The 24,729-nt window shown below is 41.3% G+C and overlaps 1 protein-coding gene across 18 annotated transcripts in view; it reads right to left on the bottom strand.

Moving 5' to 3' along the window:
* The window catches only part of KALRN (kalirin RhoGEF kinase), a 508,727-nt gene that overhangs the window by 37,054 nt on the left and 446,944 nt on the right, over positions 1 to 24,729 (bottom strand). For 10 of the 18 annotated variants that reach the window (XM_082234888.1, XM_082234875.1, XM_082234886.1 and 7 more), the window contains 7 exons: positions 12,176 to 12,459; positions 11,032 to 11,136; positions 5,366 to 5,461; positions 3,268 to 3,401; positions 2,108 to 2,174; positions 1,713 to 1,816; positions 726 to 795 (listed from right to left, as the gene is read on the bottom strand). In XM_082234888.1, the coding sequence (XP_082091014.1) occupies positions 726 to 795; positions 1,713 to 1,816; positions 2,108 to 2,174; positions 3,268 to 3,401; positions 5,366 to 5,461; positions 11,032 to 11,136; positions 12,176 to 12,459 (860 nt within the window). Of the gene's footprint in view, positions 1 to 725; positions 796 to 1,712; positions 1,817 to 2,107; positions 2,175 to 3,267; positions 3,402 to 4,306; positions 4,355 to 5,365; positions 5,462 to 11,031; positions 11,137 to 12,175; positions 12,460 to 24,729 lie in introns of all 18 variants that reach the window. The other 8 variants (XM_082234887.1, XM_082234884.1, XM_082234878.1 and 5 more) reach the window with 4 other exon arrangements.

The raw sequence follows: 24,729 nt of genomic DNA, 5'->3' as shown, positions 1-24,729 counted from the left end.
GAGCTCCTTGGATCACTGGCTGTACAAAAGCAAATAGGTGGTACAGTCAACTAGAATCTTCAATATACAAAGAGACAGTTCATGGGCTCCTGTGTCAAATGGCCCTACACTATTATTACTTCCTCAAGCCAAAAGATGAGGACATGCTCAAAGCCAGCCAGCAAGTATATGATTGATATAGGATATTAATCCAGGTCCAAGCCCATCAAGCTATTACTAAGGAGGCACTTGTTCTATAATCCTAGTTGAAGTGTAAAAAACGTAGACTGTTTAATAAGCAATGTATTATTAGAAATTGCTGAGGTATACATCTGTGTTAGTTTAGCTCTGTTCTTGAAGACACACATCCTGTACAAATATACAAAGGTTGTAGCCAGGAAGTAAGCAGCTAAACAGTATTTGAAGCAGCATTTGGGGTGGTGGGTACATTTCCAGCCAAGTTTTAACAGAAGAAAATAAGTAAAACACAATATTATTACAATTATGGCTTTAGTTAAGACAATTTTGTGGATATTGAAGGAAAATTACTTTCATTCTGGAAAAGCAAAATAAACACTCCACTCAAACATCCCATTTTATGGCTTGAGGAAAATCCAGGTATTATTCCTATCCTCATTTGGGGGCGGGGTGTGTGTGTGTGTGTGTGATTAAAATATCCAATCAGTACAACCGGGGCACATTTAGGAGCTATTTCCATTTTTTAAAAGGACTAGCATGTAACTCACATGTTTGATGAAGAGCTGTGCTAAACGGTCGTGCTCTTGAAGGCACTTTTCCAGTTCAGCAAGAAAAAAACTGCAATAAAAAAATACACAACTATTCACAAAGTCTCCCTCAGTACTCTTCACCACCATACTATACAGTTTTATCTGATTTTGTCTTGCATCACAGATAAAACTACCCTCATATAAGATCAGTTACTTCTGAATAGCTTAGCCTGCATCATCCTGCTAATGGTTAAGAGAATTTAACTGCACATGAGGAACTAGTGAATATAAAAAGCCCATCCGTTGGCATGCAATATCCTCCTCCAAATACTAAGAACCTTGCTGTTCATCTGTTAATGAAGATAGCCCCAGTCCAGTCTTCCTGTTGCAAAGAAATAGGGATAATTGCCCATAATTCTGAGGAAAAGGTTGTGAAAACAGGAGTCAATTATCAGACATCTCTGTTCCATGGAATTTATCCCTGCCACCACCTGCATTTTTGAACTATTTTCTTTCTGCACATATAATAAATTGAAAGTTCATCTTTGCAACCAATGTGCAACCCTGAGATTCGCCAATAACATATGTTCATTTGATTTTAAATGAAGGATTTTACAGAGCCTCATCATGGGTGCAACTAACAAATAATGGGAGGCACAGAAAAATAATTTCAGCAATTACTGAGTAAAAGAGGCAATACTAGAGTAAGAGGCCAGAACAGTGCCGTGTCCAGTAAGTCATAATATTCAGTCAACTAACATCTATGGCACTAGACACTAGAGTTTTTGCTTGAAGCTTGCAAGAGACCTCTTGGGATATAACAAATGCTCAGAATCACATACTGAATGAAATGCTGATTGCTGCTATAGAACATTAACTCACAATGAACTTCTCCCAGAGGGTGAGGGGATGTAGTATAGTAGTTCAGGCCAAGTAAAATGTCTATGTATATGAGAAGTCTATGCATTTTAGCAATAGTCAGTTAAAAGCTGACTGCAGACTTACTCTTTGTGCCAGTCATAGATCTGGTGAATGTTACCAAACACTATCTTGTCTTTCCCTTTCATGTCTTCAGGAACACCTTTTTCTTCTATCCTTTTCATGAATCCCTTTAAGGAAATTTTAAAAAATAAATTTAAAAAAGCAAAATTCAAATTCCATATTTTGTTATATTATTGAGATACACATCATATTCAAATGAGACTTATTCTATATCCATGGAAGGGAGCAATTAAACCTTAAAGAAGTGCAAAAAGACAGCATTAAAACATTTCTTCTGTGCCCTCAGATGACAGATAAAGTTAGCTGGTTTTGGTTCATGAAGATTATAGTGTTAGAATATTACTCAATTTGAGAAGCTACAGTGAGAATATATACCCAATCTAGATTATTTTACTCACCTCCACCACAATTCCTAAGTCTTTGACATAGTCTTTCTCTGTCTGTACAAGTTCATTTAAAACAAACCTAAAATTCAAAAGAGGAGCATATTGTAGCAGCCAGGTTAAATATACGTCACGTATACATGGTCAGCAACTATTTTCACTAGTAGACTAAGTAGTAGTAGTAGACTTTTCACTAAGTAGACTCTCATCTGAGTCGGGCAATATCAGGGCAGCTCAGGTTGATTATAAACAGGCAATTCCCACACCAAAGGCATGCATTATAAAAAAAATAAAATTATATAGTGGTACAAGAGGATTCAAAACCACCAAAGCAACCAACTTCTTTCAACTCTCATTACATGCATTAATGTCACTGGTTGCTCTATTGAAAATAGTGGGCGAAGACATATACAGTTAACTCGCATCTTACGAGAGGGCTTGGTTCTAGAGCAGGCTTCCTCAAACTCGGCCCTCCAGATGTTTTGAGACTACAATTCCCATCATCCCTGACCACTGGTCCTGCTAGCTAGGGATCATGAGAGTTGTAGGCCAAAAACATCCGGAGGGCAGAGTTTGAGGAAGCCTGTTCTAGAGCTTCAAGCATAAACGCAAAATGCATAAAGCCAGGAGACTCTTCAAAGTGGAGAGCTGCTCACTGGGTTCTAGGAAGGTCACACAAGGGCTCTAGGACACTGCCAGAACCCTTGAGTCTTCTTCCCAAAGCCTGGCAAGCCTGCAACTGCAGTTGTGTGTGGTGGCGGCAGTGGCGGGTGGGGGACTAAATAAATGGGGAGCGGGGAATGGTGGATTTCCTACCCTCTCCATTTATTTATTCCCCCCTCAACTGCACAAAGGTGCAATCATATAAGTTTACAAGTGTAAGCTGCGAGTTACCTCTATAACATATTAAGAACAGAATAATTAGTTTTAAGAATGCCATCACCATAGTTTATAAAACTGTTCCTGGGAGAGCTTTAATTGGTTCTGTGGCTTCAGCATAACTTCTTCTGAATCAGAGCAAAGTTGATTGTTGAAGGAGCCTGGCTAATGCCCAGAGCTTCACCACTATAGACTTTATCCACCGGTTCTGAGGTCATGTATAAGGGGCATTCTTCTACATTAAAAAAACAATTTTTAGATACCTACTTGAAAAAAAAACCCCAAAGTTTACTTACATTCTGCCTCTCATAGCTTTGGCTTTTTGTTCTTCTTCAAGGTTTCTTGAAGGAGGAGTTGAAGGTGTCACATTTTCGTTCAAGCATCCAGTGGAATCCTTTAAGCTTCCCCGGTAGGAGCCTCCTTCTAATGTCTTAAAAATAAGAAAAAAGCCAAAGGATTCAACAGAAAATCTTAACAGATTGACTATATAGCTATTCCTATAGCTACTTCCTCAGGGGATCTGTATTTGCAATAATTAGTAAGCTGGGGGACGGAACCCTTCAATTTTCTCAAAATGTACCCCAAGGTGACATTTATTTTGTTTATGCTGATTGGGGGAAGACAGCAGAATAGAACTGTCTTGATTCAGTAAAGCAGTTTGCAAGCTAAGAACTTCTCATTCATTCCAAAGTTTTCCTAAATATTCTGAAGACCTCCTGAATAGGATAAATGTTTAAAGGTTACAGTATATCTGTGCTAAGTGTTTCCTGAAGCTGGTCCCCACTTTTTCCCTACGTGTTTTGTACATCCCATTTGCAGATCTGCTCTGCGGCACACTTTTAGGCTAGTCATGGATTTGGTTAGTTCCAAACCTAATGATACCTAATTTGCAGTAAAAGGTAGATTCCCGTCAGAAGCAAATAGGTGATTGTGGGGTCGTGCAGCTATTTTGTTCTTATTCCACGTTTGTGCAGAAAACCAAATCTCTCCTTTTTGTTTTAATGGGGAAAATAGGAAGGGAAGAAACTGAGGGATACCAACAGTGGAAGAGGGCTGCTGATTTGCAATACCTAACATCACACTAGAAGAAGCTGGCTAAAATGAGCCATTTAAATATTTAATTTATTCCAGTATACAAAACACTCAAGACAATATTTGTTTCATTTAACAGAAATACCATTATCCCATCTGAGATCGAATTCTTATTTTCTTTAATTTCAAGACACAGAAGCGAAGCATCTAGGATTCTTAAAAAGTACAAAGTATATTGTCTGAATGGCAATTTATGTAACTATTTGCAAAATGAGCTTTCCATTTCCTGTATCAGATTCTTACTTGTAAGCAGTGCATAAACTGGTCTTCTAGATCAGCTGTCATGGGATTTTGTGATTTACCAATTCAGAATATCAGCATTGAAATTACATATGGAAGTGTAGGTGGTAAGGAGAGAGGCAAGAAGAGTTCACACAGGCATAAGTGCTGTTCTCAAGCCAATTAAACCATGGCTTAACATAGTCAAGTTCTAACCAGGACTAAGAGATGGCTGACCTTACTAGTATAGATAGCTAGATAGATTTCAAAAAGAAACATCAACCTCCATCTGAAAATGAAAATGAGCTTAGCTATGATAAAGGTGATGTAATATTGCAACAAGCAAGTCTGACCCAAAAAGTTGTTTCTTTATTTAAGTAATACAACTCAGTTTTATGCATGTTCCCTTGAGATGTCCCACTGAGTTGTACAGCACATGCTCCCAAGCAAAGGTAGATAAGATAGCTTTAGTTTGCCCAACTGAATTAAGCTGCCTAGGATTATTTGTTACTGTATTCATTACTGCAAGCCGCCTGGAGTGTCTACAACTAAGGCACTGAAGGCATTGAAAATATTGCTTCATGAACCATATACTGAACAGCCCTTGAACCAAGTTTTCCAAAAGTGGCTCTTTTTTTTTGAGGGGGGGGGATACATGAAACAACAACCTTCTAGTACGCCTAGTGTTTAAAAAAAAAAACAAGCAGAAAAATGACAGATTCGACACAGCATAGCACTTGACTGAATATTGTAAAAGAAATAAAACATTTTAAAAGGAAAAATACTTTATCTGCAATCACACCCCTAGAAATTTACCAGGTAAGTAATAGATGTTACGGACTATATTATAGCCCACTGATGATATCAGGAATATGTCAACGAATCAAGTCATTTACAAAAAATAAAAAATAAAAATGGTTTTACTGCACTTTAACTCTAGCAACTAGTTGACGATAGAACCAACATGGAACTGCAATTAGCTACTCAGTGGTGAGGATAGTCAGCAATATGACCAACAGCTGAATTACGGTGTTGCTCAACTAGGACGTTTCTCTTCATGGGATCCTAGGTCTTCACACTTACCAGCTTGCTTTTGACCAGTTTTTCTATTGCACTGACAAGATCCGCTGCAGTTGGGACATCGGAGATGCTCTGTCGAGCAGCTAGCAAAGAGGAGGACTGCAAGACACCAGTTTGCAAAGGAACAGCAGGTTAGCAGGAATGAGAAGGAACTAGGAAAGCCAAAAGGCTAGCAGTTTGAGGTCACACAATGGGGCACAAGCAGTGGGGGGGGGGACATGACAGGAGCATGAAGGGTTGAGGGGAGGTCATGACATACAAAAGGCAGCAGCACTTAGCAGCAGACTGGCAAAGCACATAACCTGCTCTGGGATTACGGGTAAAATGTATCTCTGAAGGGGTTTTTCTAAAGACCACCACTTAGTCACAAAGAAGAGCCAAAGAGTAATTAAAAGAGTAGTTTGGCTTTTGTTTCTATATTGTGAAATCTTCCAAGATTTTTGTGCTACTTCAGGAACAAGCAGCAGTGGGTGAAGGGAGCAACCCTTTCACCCAAGGCTCTCTCCATATCCCTGCCAGCATGCAGAATCCATCCCTTACTCTTGCTAAGCTCACTCCTATAGAGTACAATACAGTGGCAGGTTGGATCAGACTAGGGATTTGACAAGCTCAGCACTTCATTGTAATGTTTTGCAATAACCTCGTGTTATTATAAAATTCTACTTGGTGTACAATTTATTGCCCAAGATTCAAAAATGGAAAACACTTTGGACTGTTATTTCTCCTTGCTGTCAACTTTAAAAACGTGAGTGGCAAAGATAGATCAAAGTATCAGTGGTACCCTTCTTTACAATACCAAAACTGTCAAATGTAAGTATGTGTAGAGAAAACATATGCATTTCCTCCCCAAACTCAGACTGCAAGTTATGTGTGTCACACTTAGAAGGCCATTGGAGGTCCTCTCTCTCTCTCTCTCTCTCTCTCTCTCTCTCTCTCTCTCTCTCCTATTCCTTTCCAAGACAGGAATAGAGAAATATCTGAAGCAGTACAGAGAGATCCTCCAAATCTTAAAACAGCTTTAAAATACATTCTTACTAGGTTTGCAATCTTTTCCACCTATCCTGAAGACTAGATTTTGGGTGGTGGCAGGCTGTTGTTTTTAAAGCAAGGACACCTCCCCATGTCATTTCCTTTGGGATGTGAGGAATGAGGCCGACAGAAAAGACTCATCCTGCCAGTTCTTCAGCAGAACTGGACCTTGGGTGAAGACAGAAGTTCGCATGTGGTGGATGCAAATGCCCAGGCCATTCCTGTTCCTTCAAAGGCATAGAAATTCGCCAACTGTACTATAGCTAAATGAGGAGGCAGATGTAGTTAATATGCCCAATCCTAGAGTACTGGGCGCCAATCAAAAGAATTCTGGACCAAATGTGGCATAGCCATGGATTCCTTTGACCTTGACTACTCTAGGCCCTGGCACTGTCCAGTTTTGACTATGTGGAAAAACTACAGAAGTAGTACAGAAATTGCATACAACTTGCATATTTGCCACCTGAATTCTATAAGGGCAGATGGAGCTTTAAAAGTAAACTACTAGGATTAACAAAGTTTAATCAACTTCACAGGTGTAGCAGAGGGGAGAAGAGTAAAGGCAATCAAGCACCAAGAAAAAGCCAGTGAAATTAGTAAGTGTTGCTAAATTGAACTCGGAGAAGTGACAGTAAATATCAGGCAGGTAGCTAGCTCAATAAAGCAGACTATTGTCTGAAAGTCAGCCAGCACTGACAGCTGAAGGCTCCTTAGGAACTGCTGCTGAGTGATGCATCACTCTAGTCGCTTTATCCCTAAGAATACCTACAGTAGACATCTTGTCATTCTCCTCTGATACCTTATCATTCACTTAGAGCCAATCAGCAACTCAAATTAAAGTCGGTGAGAACAGAATTCCAAGTAACCGTAAAGGTTACTTCAAAATACAGCACAGAGGAGTTACCTTATGGCGATTTCTTCCAGTGCTCTGTTCTTCCACATAAACATTTCCATTTCTTAAACTCATTAGCAATGAATGGATACCAGTTGTAAATGTAATACTAGGTAAGTCTGGCAGTTTCAAAAGTTTTAAGCTTTGTTTACCAAATACAAGCAAAATAACTTGCTAAATGAGAACATTTTCCAGAGTGATCTAAACATTTTCAGAAAATTTTCCAACTCAATATATTTCAGAAAATCCATATCACTGCCTGATATCTCAGCTTAGGACAAGCCTTAAAAAGAAATGAATAATACAGGTTATTGGAAATGTATTTAAGGGAGGAAACAAAGTAAAAGGCTCTTCTTCACTCTGGAGATTTAATCCTTCTCGTGTATACCATTTTACTGTATTTCCCTTCAAGAGAAGTGTAACCACATCATTCACTTTTCTATCTTCTGGTTATAGGAGATGCTCAAGATTGCTTTCTTCAAAAGTTATATGACAAAGTGACTAGACTACAGTTTAAGGGTTCCTTCCAACCCATGTGGATTTCCGCCTCAATGCTTAGGGTTAAATTTCATGTGATGCTTTGAGTCTCAATATGGCCAAAGTGGTTTTGTTTACAACCTGAATAGCTGTGGTTCATGTCTGGGGGAGGGGACACTTATCATCTTCCCTGTGGGGCATTTGTCTCATCAAAATTACCTCACCCAATTGTTATTTGCTTTAAGGAAGAAAAGACAGGCATGCATACATTTCCCCCTACAAGGCAAAACAATTTTTTTTGTGGGGTGAGGAGGAGAGATCTATTTTAAAAAATGGCCTTCAGGAAAACAGATAAGCATTTCCCCTTTCAACTTCTCATAATCCCCCTCCCCCTATTAAGCCAGATAAAAGTTTATTGCAGCTGCATGCTGGGAGGGGAAAACCTTGGGAAACCACTCACATTATGAGTAATTTGACTCCAAACCAACATGCCAATTACTACACCACTCTTCAACAAACTGCAAATATATGGTAATCTATAGAAAGGCACTTTTTATCACTCTAGTACATCCAGAAAACTGAGCACTCTGTGTTCCAATGAACGAATCAAGGTAATGCCAGGACTGCAGAATGCTCTCACAACTACAAGGTCACACTATCAAGTATGAAATACCATTTAAAGCCCAAGGCCTGTCTATGCCTCTTTTAGGGCTGTCACACCTAGCCACAATTAAAAACAGCTTGACTACACTGATAGGAAACGAAGGGCTCCCAATGATCAGCAAGCCCTCTCTCCGTAGAGCAACAGTCTATGGTGGTGGTTCCCAATTAGCTAATTACTGAGGACCCCCTATATTTCAAAAGCCAAGCCACAGACCCCCTACTTTTGAAAATTTTGATAACTCTATGGTAGTTACCTTGGCAAAGCAATTTTTTTGAAGAAAATGTGGGGTAGCTCCTAATAAGCAATGGATTTTAGGTATACTAAAAACAGTTTTTACCATGCTGAAATGACAAAGATTAACTTTTGGGTTGGGGAGACAAATTTTACTTTATTTAAGTATAGTAAGGTAAAGATAAAGGCACCCCTGACCATTAGGTCCAGTTGTGGCCGACTCTGGGGTTGCGTGCTCATTTCGCTTTATTGGCCGAGGGAGCCGGTGTACAGCTTCTGGGTCATGTGGCCAGCATGACTAAGCCACTTCTGGCGAACCAGAGCAGTGCACGGAAATGCCGTTTACCTTCCCGCCGGAGCGGTACCTATTTATCTACTTGCACTTTGATGTGCTTTCGAACTGCTAGGTTTGCAGGAGCAGGGACCAAGAGACGGACGCTCACCTCGTTGCGGGGATTCAAACCGCCAACCTTCTGATCAGCAAGTCCTAGGCTCCATGAGGGAGAACACACTTTGTTCTTAATAGCCTCCCAGATCACAATGGAAGTTGCTCGGGTACATGGCTTAGCAAGTGGAGGTCCACCTGTATCACCACCTTATCACTACAAGCATTCATTCACATGGGTATATGCACTGAAGAGCCCTGCTGGATCAGATCAAAGCTCTAATTCAGTATCCTGCTTTTCACAGTAGGCCTTTGGCAACACCATAAGCAGCTGGTACTCAGTGACATACTGCCTTGCCTCTGCAACTGATGGCTGCATATGGACATCATGAATAGTCATCCTTGATAAGATTTATTCCCCATGAGTTGCATTACACATAGTGCTAAGGAGATCATTCCATCAGCACAACCACTCCTGCTTGCCTAACAAAAATATCCCTTCTCCTCCCCTTGCACACTGTTCTAGGACATACCGTTAAGTCCCTTGGCACTGGTGGGAATTGTTGTGCTGGCTTCTGCTAGTACAACAATTCAGCTGAATATGGCCCCATAAATATGAATTCATATGTATCCCCCTTTAAAGCTATCTAAGCCAGTGTCTTTTGTCACACCATGACACTGAATTTCATAAACTAATTATATTATGTCTTTACGGGTACTATTTTGTTTGCGTCAAATCTTTTGTTAATCAGTTCCATTGGATAACCAAGGGTTCTAGTATTAATAGAAAGATACTCTGCATCCACGTTTTCCACATCAAGTATAAGATGTCATCCTGTGCTCACTTCATTGATTTTTTCTATACTTTAAAACCCCAGTTTTTATTGCCCCTCTTCCAGCTGCACCCCTGATCATTCTGGCTCCCCCTTCCTGCATCTTTCCAGCCCTACAGTATTTTTTTGAGATAGGGTAACCTGAACTATATATATATTGGGTGAACTTTAAGAGAGAATCTGCTGTTTGTGTCATACTGAAACGATATTGACTGTAGAACACTCAGTCTACTACTGCATATCTACTTCAGAGGCCCCTGCTGGCAACATTATGACTCATATATCCAGTCCCATGATGAAGTTTTTCAAACCTTGGGCACAACGTGCACCACACACTGCACCATTAGAAGTTATTGCCGCAATCACATTTTCTTGCCCAATTTCGCTGCAACACAGGTGGAGACAACATCAGCATCATGCTAGAATACCGCATGTATGGCTGTTGCTGTACCACAGTGGTTTTAAGAAGTATTCTGGGAAACCCAAAAGTTCCTTGGAAGTTTATCAAGAATTTCTCAGTCAGAATACTGGTAACAGTAGGCAGGCTTCCCTGAAAAAAAGCTTGCCCACCCACTGACAAATCTTTCCTTGCAGCAGCGTATTGCAGGGCAAGTATTGGTTATGTTTTAGCAGTAACTCTCAGTTCATGTAAAGAAATGGTAAGGCGAAACAGATGATAGAATCATAGAACTGTAGAGCTGGAAGGGGCCCCATCTGAACCAAACACTCATATTATAATACACCCCAGAAGCACCCACAAGGTCCAGAAATTCCTCAGCAGGCAAGTTCACATAGAAAGCTTTCTTCTGAACGTAACAACTGCTCTACAGAAAAGGCATGAAATGCAAAATAAATAAAAAAATCAAGCTACAAAGGTAAGCAGACTAAGTCACAAATATTCTGATTATGACAGGAAGGAAAGGAACGAGAAAATATCCTTGAGCGTTGCAACAATGGCCTTGAAGACGGATTGCTCAGTGCCATTCCTTCTGGATACAAAGTGAGGGTGTAAAATAACACATTTCAATATATAGTACCCTATTGAAACACCATGCCTGGTTCCCTGGATTCCAGGAGGTGTTTTTTTAAAACACACACACAAAAGAACTCAAAGTTATTCTGAGGAAAAAAATAATGAAAAAAAGACCCGAGTCCTACCATGTCATCCTGTGTGGGATCATTATCAAAAATCTTCATAGGAGGAGGGAGTGGTGTATGAGATTCTTCATCTGGCTCATCTTCGCCCCAACCTTTCTTGCTCTTCTGAAAGCAAGGGAAATTTCATTATGAACAGGCAAAGTTGGACAGAATGAGAGAGTCCCTCCCATAATATTTTTATGGTGTTGGAACTCCATAATCATACCAAATCAAATTCAGACAGAGGAGTGGGTTGTTGTGACAGATATAAAAAGAATATTTACCTAGCCCTTCTCCTCTGATGCCTAGTGAGGTAGAAAGGGAATTCCCTACATAAGGGAGTCCAATGCAATCCTCTAACCCTCATATTAGCATCTACATAAAACATTATTAATTTCCTTTAAAGGGGCAAGAGGATCTACAATAAATCATTCACTGCAGCATTAGGACTTCAAATTTGATCAGGAAAGACCACCGTGCTGCTTAAAATAGCAAATGTTCTGCTAACCAGTTCTCAACTTCCTCACTGAACTGGATCTGACTGTTAGGCATGAAAAAAAACTCTTTTTTTGAGCCTGCTACATTCCTGGGCATATATTTGAATGAGCACACTAGCTCCTTCCAGCAACCTAGTTCTATTTATTGATTTATAGCATTCCTGCATCACTCGCACTATTGGCAGAGCAACACTTTGAACCCCAATAGAATAATTTAAAATGCTTTGAGCAGCTATTAGAGTAGTCATAAAATACCCATAAATGAATCCATATCTGCAGCTGCAAAAGGAAGATAACAAATCTATGCAAAATGACCAGGAAAAATGTGATGGAAAATAAAAATGCAAGAGCTCTGGTTCCCTTCATGATCTATGGTGTTATTTTACATCACACAGCAAAGATGGTGGACAGTAGGCAAGCCCAAGCTTTGGAAGGAAGGAGCCAATAAACATAAAGGCTGAGGCCTAGGGAGTAACTAGTCTGGATGGGGTGATACAAGAATCCTCTTTATAGTGAGGATATAGGGCTTTCCCAGTTTTGATACAAGGATGGATGCTTTTCTACAGTTATTTCAAAACTTATTCCAAAACAATGTGAAGAATCAAACAAAAGGAAGCTTTATGCTCAAGTCAGCATTCTTAAAAAAAGGTATCAAACTATGTCCATACCTCATCTGCACTGTCTCCCTGAGGCGTGGTCTCGTCTCCAGGCTTGGGGGATCCCAGGTCAAAGCTTTTCCTTCCTTCACGCACTTTCTTCTGCTTCTTGATGTTACTGTCTGCCTTTCCACTATTCAATCGGCGTACTGGACTTGTTAGCCATTTCTTCAGTGTGTTGGTAGAGCGCTTTGGACCAGGGGAGCTCTGGATGGAATTGATGGATGAATGAGGCTGCAAATTGGCCACCGATTCAGATTTCCCTCCATTTTCATTAGAGGATGCTGAATAGGAATCTGCCAGAACAAAATAATAAAAATGCTAAGCAAGACAGAGTATTATGTTAGACAGTTATTTCTGAAAATGGAAGCTAATTTTGTTGATATAAATATTAAATCAGAAGGAGAGTGCTATGTTTAAAATTAGAAGAGAACACACAGTTAAGTCTAAACTAAGTGGACACTAAATGTACTCATTTCCCTTTCCACAGGTGTCCACCATCCCTTCCTGATCTGTACTTATGGAACACTCTAAATCTATTTTACTGGCTGGTCTGTTTGTCAGGTATGAATATAAGGAATCTTTTCTCCATACAGAGGACTTCACAAATCCTCAGTACTGTTACTTCTCCTGCCAAAATCATGAAGAGTCCATTATGGTCAATTGGATGTCTGTCCATACATTCGCCAAGGGATGTTTGCTTTTTCTGGCCAAGTTAGGGGGGGCTAAGTCAACTTAACACTTCAGAGTTGCCTATCTGTAAAAACAGCTGGCACTGGCTTTTCACTGCTACTGATATTTTCAGCCTATGCATTCATATTAAGTAGCATTAAACTGACAAGAGATAAGCAACCACTGAAAATGCTTCCACTCCGCTATCTTATGTATGATAGGCTTTGGACATTTTCCATTCACAGAAACCACATGATTTGGAGGCGGGTGAATAACGCAAACTATTATCAGAATGCTGTTTGTCAGCAGATTCCAAAGTCAGACTGGTTGATCCAACATTCTGAAGATATATGCAGGATACAACCTTGTCTTATTCCACTACCAACCATTCTAATTTTGCTGAAGTGCTTTATACTTGGTGTGTGCTCACTACAGAATTAATAACATTTGGTACCCCTTGTTTCAACAATACCTCCTCTAGTAAACTAGTGTTGTACTTTGGAACAGACCCAACTGTCCTCTGTCCTGGCACTTGGATCAGCCAATTACATTAGGAGTTGCTGAATTAGTTTATAAAAATACCAACATATATGTGGGGGCTTGAATGCCTGGGAAGGTGCCATATTGACATCTCTATACAATGAAGCTTTGTTCCATCAGGACTGCAGCCCTGTGTTGAGTGAACAAGCTTTGCTAACTGGAAGAACATTTTACTTGCCACACTGTATTATTTCTGCACAAAACTCCAAATGACATGCTAAAAGATCCAAGGCATGTATATGTTTGATCCAACATTCCAACTATGCATTAATTGATGGGCAATAAAGTCATCAAGCACATCCCTCCCCTAAGCTTGAACTAAGTTTCTCTGCAAAGGTACCAGTTTATGAAGATTCTACGTAGTAAAGCAATTGTTCCAAAAAATCAACCCTGCATTTACAATTTCATATTGACTTTTTTTTAGGACTCAAAATATGCCAAGTGTATTTTGAATATGTTTCCATGTTCAGTAGTAGCCATCTATGTGAGTTTTTTTAACCAATATTTGAGATATATAAAAACTGGTTAGGGTTTCAATAGCAATGCATATTACACACACACACACACACACACACACACACACATGATTCTGTCCCACATGGAACCTTTGGGATTGAGAGGGTTATGCAATTAAAGCATTGTGAAGTATTTTGGAGAACTGGAACAACTCTACAATGAGGGGCAAAGGGAAGCCACAGAGCCTAGGGCTTGCCGATCAGAAGGTCGGCGGTTCGAATCGCCTGCGATGGGGGGGTTGCTCGATCCCAGCTCCTGCCAACCTAGCAGTTCGAAAGCATGTCAAAGTGCAAGTAGATAAATAGGTATCACTCCAGTGGGAAGGTAAACGGCGTTTCTGTGCACTGCTCTGGTTTGCCAGAAGCAACTTAGTCATGTTGGCCCCATGACTCGGAAGCTGTACACCGGCTCCCTCGGCCAGCAAAGCAAGATGAGCGCTACAACCCCAGAGTCATCCGCGACTGGACCTAATGGTCAGGGGTCCCTTTACCTTTACAATGAGGGACAGCCAAAATGGTGCACTTCAGATGGGATGCTGGACTACTACTACCAGTATCCCTGACCACTGGCCGTGCTGGCTGGGACTGATAGGAGCTGTAGTCTAGCAACCCAAGTGGAAAGAAAAGCAGTACTGTAATAGCTAACCTTTCTCGTCTTTGTAACAGTTTACCCATAACACAACGTGATTAGCTGAACCCTAATTATGGTTCATGGGCAGGCTATATGTAAGCAGTCTCCTCCTATGTTTAGGCCTGCTTAAAGAATTGAAAATCATGGACCTGCTGTTTTTGAAGACAAAAGTATCAAGGCCTGAAAGTAAAGTAAATATGATTAAAAGAAAGGACATGCCTTAGATCAGAATGGAGTGGGTAACTCATGTAGCAGCAACTCCATGTGGACAGAGCTGCCTCACTGCTATTGATTCACAAAGAACTTCCATATGCACAAACTTTCTCAGTCACTTTTTAAGTGGTCAGACAAATCCCAAATGCAGTGAGGAGAGTTTCCTTAGAATCACAACAGTGATTGGGACAGTTCTTGACGCACATGAGAGTATACAGAACTTCAGTCTGACAAGTACCCTACACATCTGTGACTTAGAATACTGCACACTGGTTGCACTTGATCCAATACTAGATATATATAAAGATATGGTAATTTTAAGGCTTCTGATGTGTTCATATATACCGGTAGATCCTTTGCTAATTTGGTAGGTTAAGTTATTAGCAGTGAAAATATCACCAAAAAGTATGTGACTACAGTTTCAAGGTCAACAACTTTGAGTGGACCAATCCTTAAAAAAAGGTCAGGCAAAATGGTTCAACCCTTATGCATGTCCACTTCATCAAATCTGGCTCTCTTTGAAAAAAGTTTGGACACCCTTGCCTTAGTGGAACTGCTACTGCAAGTCAACACATCCACTTTTCAACCATCTTCTACCAACCTATGCAACCAGGGCCATCTTTGCTTGGGGGTGCTAGGCACCTGGGGGCCAAATTCTGGGGGGTGCCAGGTGCCCGCCGCTGAAGCTGCCTAAGCTCTTAACTATCTACCTGTTACGAAATAATAAATAATTTTGATCAAGCTAGAAAAACAAAATACATATATACCTAGGTACAGTGGTACCTCTGGTTAAGAACTTAATTCGTTCTGGAGGTCCATTCTTAACCTGAAACTGTTCTTAACCTGAAGCACCACTTTAGCTAATGGGGCCTCCCGCTGCCGCTGTGCTGCCGTCGTGGGATTTCTGTTCTCATCCTGAAGCAAAGTTCTTAACCCGAGGTACTATTTCTGGGTTAGCAGAGTCTGTAAACTGAAGTGTCTGTAACCCGAGATACCACTGTATTACAGAAATGTATACCTACTGTTTCACTAAAGGACTTTCAACTTTGTGTGATCATTTATCAAAGGTGCGCCGCGCCAGCGCTTGTCATTCAACTAAATTTGGGGGCGCTGGGTGGATCTCTGTATCCCAGCGGCGCATATGCTAAAGACCCCACTAAATGCAACCACATCCTTCAGAACATCCCCCCTCCATCTCAAGAATAGTTTTTCAGGAGGAATAAGGGGCTTAAGTAGGAACAGGGAATCAGTAAAAAATGGGTGCCTTGCTAGGGCTTGTCCAAGACATTTGCCAAAAGACAAGATGGTACCTCATCTCATCCATGTACAAAAGCCATCCAGACTGGCAACTGAATCTTACTTCAACACCGGCAAGAGGGCAGCATATTTCACCATACCTGCAGGCAAGCTATGTAGCACTCATAGCTCTGTCCTCCAGTGTCTTGCTGCCACTCCCTACTCTTTGAGGCAGTTGCCTCACATTGCCTGATGCTTGCTGGGCTGCCTTCTACCTCATGCAAATGGAAGTGTTTTCTGTGAAGGCAAATCTACCCTTGAATACAACCCAATATATGTGCAGGTGATAATTTTGAAAGAAACCAAAATGAGGAGCAAAACAGCTCTCAGAACCTGCACATCTACTTCTTCATTTTAAGTCATAGTTCGGCTTATTGTTAGGTCTGAACCAGGTCACTGTCTGGATCCAGAGAGAGAGCACGCTACACTGAAAGGTTTCAGTGAGACACTAAAACTAATTGTTCATACAAAGAGCATACAAAATCAGGTAAGGAATTTCTCAATGGCAAGTTTCCTTACAAGTTTAAACTTCTGGCCTGCTCCATTAATATTGCCAATTTAGCCTAAGCAATAACTTGTTTCTGGCAAGATTCCTTAGAAAAACTATGGTTTTGTATTGGGGTGGTATTTCAACTGCTTCTCATTCAGGTGGCTTCCTGAATCAGCACTTTTGCTTTAGCAGCACACAAGCCATGATCACAAGTTCCCTTTTGCTACCCACCAGTAGTAAGAAAGAAGGGAAAGACAGGGTGGGGGCTGAATTTTTAAGGGATGTAAGATTATTATGTCAAGAGCAGACTGTTTGGGTGAGTATTAACAGGTGCACTACCTCCTAGATCAAGTGGGGGGTAACTAATGAATATTTAAGGCAATAATATGAATTTAGTCAGTTCAACAGTAGAAGACAATAATCTAAAACATAAAATTCAGCTAGGCAAGTAACTTCCGCCACTTACATAAAATTTTATAACCTCAAACCAAAAGCATCAATCAAAGAATGTTATCTCCAGCAGATAAACTGTAGGATGAGATAAGTTCCCTTTTGAAAACTGGGGCTTCGTCAAAAAATACATTCAAAGTTAGGGCTGAAGATAATTCTAGGTACTTCATTAAGCTGTGACACCACAACTCCACAGAACCTATTTCATAAAGTGTATATACCACTAGATCGCAAGGAAAAACCTCACATGTCCTGTATTTCAGGATGGCTCTGCTCTCTAAAGCCACAGCTCTACAGCAGCCCTTTTTGATTGACTGACAACAGGGTAATGCCACAAGGTGATATTTACCTACGGTTACTTGTTCTTGGAAACTGGTTCTTAGCTGCAAACCCAATTGATTTAAAGGCTTCATCAAAAGGTGTGGATTTTTGTGCATAATTATTTTAGGACTACATACCTTACTCCAAGTAAGAAAGAATGACAGAGAAGCCATCTCCATTTTTACCTTGATGCCACTCAGAAGTTTAAGTCGCAACCTGTCTGTCAGCTTCAAGGATGAGCAAGAAACTTCAAACCTCCAAAATGGACCATAAACACACCTCTAACAGAAACAGACTAAATACAAAGTGGCAGTTTGCAAACCTGTTATTACTTAGATCCAGAAAGGAACAGAAAGCTTGTTTAATTCTAATGTTTTGTTTATTTCATCCAGGCTGTCTAGGCCAGGAATAAATTTTACTATCAAAACATTAGTGTGCAAGAATTTGCCTTCCCAGCCCATTAGAGAAATTGTGATTATGAGATTAACATGATTTTTTTAAAAAATAAACACCTAGCAAACCTCCACTGAAACTCATTCTGCTTGTCCTACAGTGGTTTCAATGACCATGCATTTTAGAGAGGTCTCTTATTTAAGTAAGAAAGCTTGGAGCAACATGAACTAATCAACTTATAGTACTGTCTTATAACTATTATTTACTCTGATTGAAAAATGGAATTCTGCCAATTAAAACAATCAATGCCTTATCAGGAGAACTCCTTAAAAAAATAGCTTGCCCATCCCACCAAAATCCCAGATCTAGGGTTTAAGCACCAAATAAAGGTAAAAGCAATTATCTTTCATTGAACCAATTTCTGCTGGCAAACATATTCTTAGCTGCAAAAATGTATGTGTCAGAAACTGAACCTGTCCTATGGACTGGTAAGGAAAGAGACCTCAGGTCTGTAGTGTAACATATGTTGCCTATATGAGGCCCTGGCATCTTCAAATGAAGAATCCTGAGTAGTATGCTAGGAAAGATGTATAGAAACCATCGAGCTACTAGGTATTAAAAATGGTACTGGGTCATACTGACTTACACCAATGAGTCATAAGAGCAGTTTATTACATAACCAATAATAGAATCCTCCTGCATACTCCAAGTCTTGCACCACCTTAGTTTTCTTACAGAAGTGAAGAGCAATTTTGGAAATTACAAGGATGTGCTCCTAGCTAAATTTTATACTCAAGTACTGTATTTATCAAACAATGCTTCTTTAGTGTTCTGATATGCTGCAAGAAAAAACAGGCACCCTAAAATTTTACACATGACCTTACTTTGGACTGCAATGTATTTAATGCATGCCTCCCTATAGGTAGAAAGAATAACAAGGATGCAGTGGAACTTAGAATTGTAGAGTTGGAAGGGACCCCAAGGGTCATCTAGGCCAACTCCCTGCAATGCAGGAATCTCAGCTAAAACATCCATCCAACCTCTGTTTAAAAAACCTCCAAGGAAGAAGAGTCCACCACCTTCTGAAAAAGACTGTTTCATTGTTGAACAGCTCTTACGTCAGAAAGTTCTTCCTGATGTTTAGTCAGGATCTCTCTTTTCTTTTTAACTTGAAGCCACTGGTCCAAGCCTCCAGAGCAGAAGAAAACAAGCTTGCTCAATCTTCCATGTGACAGCCCTTTAGATATTTGAAGGTGGTTATCTCTTGGTCACCTCTTTTCCAGGCTAAACATGCCCAGCTCCTCAGCTGTTCCTCATAAGGCTGGTTTCCAGACTTTTGATCACCCTCCTCTACACACATTTCAGTTACCGTGTTCAGCCCATGGCATTTTTTGGGAAACCAATGCTGGGTCTTAGTAATCACAGGATCCTTTTCTAAGTGCTCACAGACCAAGTGCTTAATTATCTGTTCTAGGACCTTTCCTGGTATCAACATCAAACTGACTGGTCAGTAGTTACCCGGGTCTTCATGAAATCAACATTAGAATCTACACAGTACAGTGGTACCTTGGGTTACATACGCTTCAGGTTACATACACTTCAGGTTACAGACTCTGCTAACCCAGAAATATTACCTCGGGTTAAGAACTTTGCTTCAGGATGAGAACAGAAATTGTGCTCCGGTGGCGCGGCAGCAGTGGGAGGCCCCATTAGCTAAAGTGGTGCTTCAGGTTAAGAACAGTTTCAGGTTAAGAACGGACCTCCAGAACGAATTAAGTACTTAACCCGAGGTACCACTGTATATTATTTACTTGCACTTCCATGGTAAAATCTGAGCTGTGTGAATTTAAGGAAGTTACCACTACCAAACAAATAGATTACTGCTACCAAAAAAGTAAGGGATGTGGGTGGCGCTGTGGTCTAAAATGCAGAGCCTAGGGCTTGCTGATCAGAAGGCCGGTAGTTCGAATCCCCGCGACGGGGTGAGCACCCATTTGGTCCCAGCTCCTGCCCACCTAGCAGTTCAAAAGCACGTCAAGTGCAAGTAGATAAATAGGTACTGCTCCAGCAAGAAGGTAAACAGCGTTTCCATGCACTGCACTGGTTCGGCAGAAGCGGCTTAGTCATGCTGGCCACATGACCCAGAAGCTGTCTGTGGACAAACGCCAGCTCCCTCGGCCAGTAAAGCGAGATGAGCACGCAACCCCAGAGTCATTTGCGACTGGACCTAATGGTCAGGGGTACCTTTAACTTTAACCAAAAAAAGTAGTAGTTTGCCAGAACACAAAACCAATAGGAACTGGATAGCCTTTTAAGATTGCTCTCTTCAAAAATTGGAAATGTCTATTTAGAAAGCTTTTCCCAAACTTCTGACAGCAGAGGCATACTGACCTACCCCTGAATTAAACTGGGAGGAGCACATCAGTCTTAATATCCCATTCGTTTACTTTTAGGGTGTAAGTGTAAGAGAGGAATCCACCCTTAGAAGAGCCTATCCATGCTTTCTACGTGAAGTCACTGATCATTCTGACATGTTTCCTGATTGAACACTGACTCATGTAAAACCACCTCTCTTGCCTCTTGCCATAGCCTTTTGGTTGGACCTAGGCCAGCACCAGCAGCTCCTCATATGCTGAGTAAAGGTGGCCAGAGAGAACATGTGGTTTTGAATTTCATAGAATCCAATCAGTTTGGCCTTTAAAAACAAACCAACAAAAATAAACAAACTATTTCTCATGCCCAGCAGATGCTAGCTAATTTATTTTAGTTTATTTATTACATTTTATCCCATTCTTACTTCAGGGAGATCAAGACAGTTTACATTTTTTTAGCCCTCACAACAAAAGCTCTCTAGTAGCTTAGGCTGAGAAAGTTTGGCTTGCCCAAGGTCACTCAGACACCTTCCATGACTGAGTGGAGATTTGAACCCGGGTATTCTACATAGAGAAACTTTTAAGAACAGCAGCATGGTTAATCATTTGCAAATGGTCACAACTGACAGCTAGCAAGACTGTGAGCCAACCAACATAATTACAGGTGGAAGGCATAGCAAACAATCAGGTGGCAGGCAATTATTTCATAGCATACGAGTATGAAAACAATTTTCTTCGTGAACTCTGTTGACTTCTGTTCTTAACAAGCTGGTGTCTATAGAGTCTTTTCTGCTTCATGTAGTTGTTCAAGTCAGCCAAGCAGGAAAATTAACTCGTTTCATTGATCCCTACAGAAATCCTCTTGAAAGAACACAAGTCATGGACCATTAACCAGACAGCTTTTCCACTTTTGCAAGGAAAGGATGGGATTTGGGGAACTGGGGAAGCTACAGGTATAACTAGCTGCTCCTGCCTACTTGATTTGCAGCTTGAGAGAAGGGAGGCTGTTCCAGGAATTTGGCCAAGTGCCTTGAAATTATGACTCACAGCAACCTTCTCTATTCCTTTCATCCTCTGAATATAAATTATCATACCCAAGTTGTGTGACAAAGGTGTATTGAACTCAACATGATCAGTCAGCTATTTAAAAGTATTAATTTGTTCCTGCCCTTTCTGGGTCAACTCTGGATGATTTCAGATAACAAAAAACAATGCAGTAGGCATCTAAAAGCCTGCCACATAGTGCCTGCCACTACATTGAAAGTGGCTGACAGAAGCCTTCAACTACACAATTAAGCCCAGTAGGGTGATTTTATTGTTTTTAGAGTTTGCTGAAATGATGTTATTGTTTTTAGAACTTTGCTGAAATGATTTTTTTTTTAAGAACAGGGATTTTTTTTAGAACACAGAAAATTCCCTTTTAAAACTCTGTAGCTATATAGCCACACTAGCTTAACAAATGGAACTGTTGTTTAGCATCCACATGCATGCTACTGCAGGACTTTCTGCTTATTAATTTTTCCCACTGACAATTTGTGAGTAGTTTACCAACCATACCAGTATAACCAGAGTGGGCTCTGTTAGAAGAATGCTTAGCCACTTTTTGACTCACTTTGTATAGGATGGTGCTGGCCTTGGATGATGTAATCTGTTCCAATAAGAAATTTGTTTCATTAACAGATGAACTGGAAAGGACCTTCACAGCTGAATTTGAGAGCCAGCAAATGAAGATGCTCTGTGAAACAATGGAGCTTGTGTTGAGCTGACAGCTGCTTGGAAAACATGTGTATTATAGCTACATTACAACAACTGCTACTCTGAATTATTCAGAAAATGGGTGGGGATGATACTCTCCCCCCCCCAACATAAAACATCACTGTATCAACAAGGGATTTTCAGAAGGAAATAAAACTGGCAATGCTACCTGAGCCACTAAAACTGCTACATTTTTCTCCAACTCCAACAGGATTGAAAAAAATCGAAGACAAAGTTTAATTATAGTTGGATACACATTTTATTGAAAACTCTTATAATTCTGAACAAAATATGAGGCACAGCAATACATTCTCATATAAAAAGCAAGATCTATAGAATGCCTGCTTAGTTTGAGAAAGTGAAAACAAGCAGGTTCATGTGTCTGCATCAGGGATTCAGCATGTGCTGGGGTGGGGGGGGGGAGAAGCACAGAAAGAATAGAATAGGTGCTGCAAGCACCAACCTGTCTGGTGAAAGGAACAGATGTATGATTATAAAAAAAAATTATTACACTGAAGTCTCAACTTTTGTATGCAGTTTTTCCAGGGTGAATATTTTCCAGATATTCTCCAAGAGATGTGAAAATGGGTCTGGTCACATGGTTCAAGCAGTTTTCCTTCATATGAGGAAACACCTACAGCATTAGGACTGCTATTTCTATGTATAGTGCCTACGACATGAAATGAGTGCTGTAGAAGATTATAGAAAGTCTCACTTAAGCACTTAAGTATGAGTTCTATGCATACCTGCACAGGTGATTGAAAGGAGTCTTCCTCAACCTGGTGCCTGCCCCTCCAGTTACAGGATGCCTAGCTCCATCATTTCTGACTGTTGTCCATATTGGCAGGGGCTAATGGAAATTAAGAGTTCAACTAGTTTTGGAGGGTACCAGGTTGAGAAGCCTGGGTTAAAGAGTCAGACCCGATTCAAGTCACCTCTTACTGGATATTATCTACCAGTAAACAAAGTATGGTCATTAGACCTTTTGATCTGCCCATTGATGGGCAATATTATTGATGAGACTTACAACTGCCTCTTTTTCTCTTCCTCTAATATAACATAACTTGGCCCAGCGTTATGGGCTAAACAGTATGCAATATTTAATAGCAACACATAGAAGTGAGCTGGGCTCAAAAATGTCTAAAAGAGGGTTTCAAGGAAAAAAGTAACAGTGGCTTTATTCCAGGTAGCATGAAAGCATTTTGTACAGCACACGCACAAAATTAAGTTTCATTAAATCACCTATCACATCACGTAGTAGGCAACTGATAGACCACCACCCTGACAAATACAGTTCCATGGCACTGAAACAAGCCCTTCTGAACCTAGCTATTGCCTTCAGTCACCAGTCTTACTAAAATTTGATCCTCCCACCCGGTAGAGATCTAATTCTCAGATTGCAAGATGAGCCAATTCTCCATGTAATCACCCTCTCAAACAATGAAGAAAGAGTGATAACCAATTAAATCTAAATAAAATAATTTAACATTGACAACTAATAGAGATGCTATTTGTAAGCAATTCACACACATATATTATGTTCATATATGCACTGCCCTAGAAATTGCCCTACTGCTCAACGAAGAAACCAAGAGAGAACTCTCCTTTCTTACAAATGGTTAGATGAACATGCACTGCGTCCTACCCAAGTTTGGAGGGGGCTCAGCGCACACATGTGATGTCACGTGGTAGGAGGAGGCCCAATGGGGCCAGCCGCAGTCTGCCACAGCCTCAAAAAGGCCTGCCAGGACCTTGGGAGGGTCCGCCATGGCCTGCTGCAGCTGCAGGAAGATCCAATGGGCCCCACTGTGACTGCAGAATGCTGAGGGGGCTCAGGCCTCTCCTTGAAAATTTTGAGGCAGGCTCGGTCCCCTGCCCGAAATTTTTGGGTGGTCTCGGCCCCCTGCCCCACATTTTTGGGTGGCCTGCCCCCCCCCAGATGGCGCCCCTGGTTAGACATGAATAAATGCTGACTGGCTTCCCTGCTAACCTAAGGTTACCAGATTTTTTTCCAATGAATCTGGGGACACTTTAAATAAATAAATAAATAAATACTACACGTCCGGGACATTGATGCTGCAGCGATGGCAGTGGCAGAGGGGCGGCCGCCGCCTTGACCTCAACCGCCACGTTTCCCCTTCCTCTGAGGCTTCTATCTCCTTTCTCCATGAGCCTGGGCAGCCCATGAGTTGTTGGTTCTTTGGTGGTGGTGGGGAAGCGGTGTATGGTGGGCCAGGCATGGAAGGCAGAGGAAGGCCAAGAGCGGCAAAACCTCCCTTCCCATTGGAGCAGCCCCAATCCCATTCCTACTTGCGTGCAAGCAGGAGGGGGCAGGCATCTCACAGTTAAGCAGTGTGATGCCTTCCTTCCCATCGGAGCAGCCCCAATCCCATTCCTACTTGTGTGCAAGCAGGAGGGGGCAGGGATCTCACAGTTAAGCAGTGTGATGCCTTCCTTCCCATCGGAGCAGCCCCAATCCCATTCCTACTTGCCTGCAAGCAGGAGGGGGTGGGGATTCCTCAGCTGGGAAGGGAGGCTTCCTGTTGCCTAACTGAGAGATCCCTGCCCCCTCCTGCTTGCACGCAAGCTTTGATAGGCAACGTGAAGCCTCCCTTCACAACTGCATGCAAGTAGGAGTTGGAAGGCTGCTCCGATAGGCAGCATGAAGCCTTCCTTCACAGCTTAGTTGCTGGGGTCAGGAAAGGTGGAGGCAGCCTGGAAGCTGCATCTTAAAGCCCCTGCACCACCGTCACATGGGGACTACCAAGCAGCTCCTGAAGCCAGCCAGAGTCAACTGCTCCGGGCTGCTGAGACTGCCACTGCTGCGTTTCCCGGGGACATTAGATGAAATCCGGGGACATTCTGGGGATGGAATTTTCCGGGGACTGTCCCTGGGAAACAGGGACATCTGGTAACCC

This window comes from Podarcis vaucheri, assembly GCF_965113315.1.
Source record: "Podarcis vaucheri genome assembly, chromosome: 1".
Taxonomy (NCBI): Eukaryota; Metazoa; Chordata; class Lepidosauria; order Squamata; family Lacertidae; genus Podarcis; species Podarcis vaucheri.
This window is presented reverse-complemented; position numbering and strand designations above follow the sequence as displayed.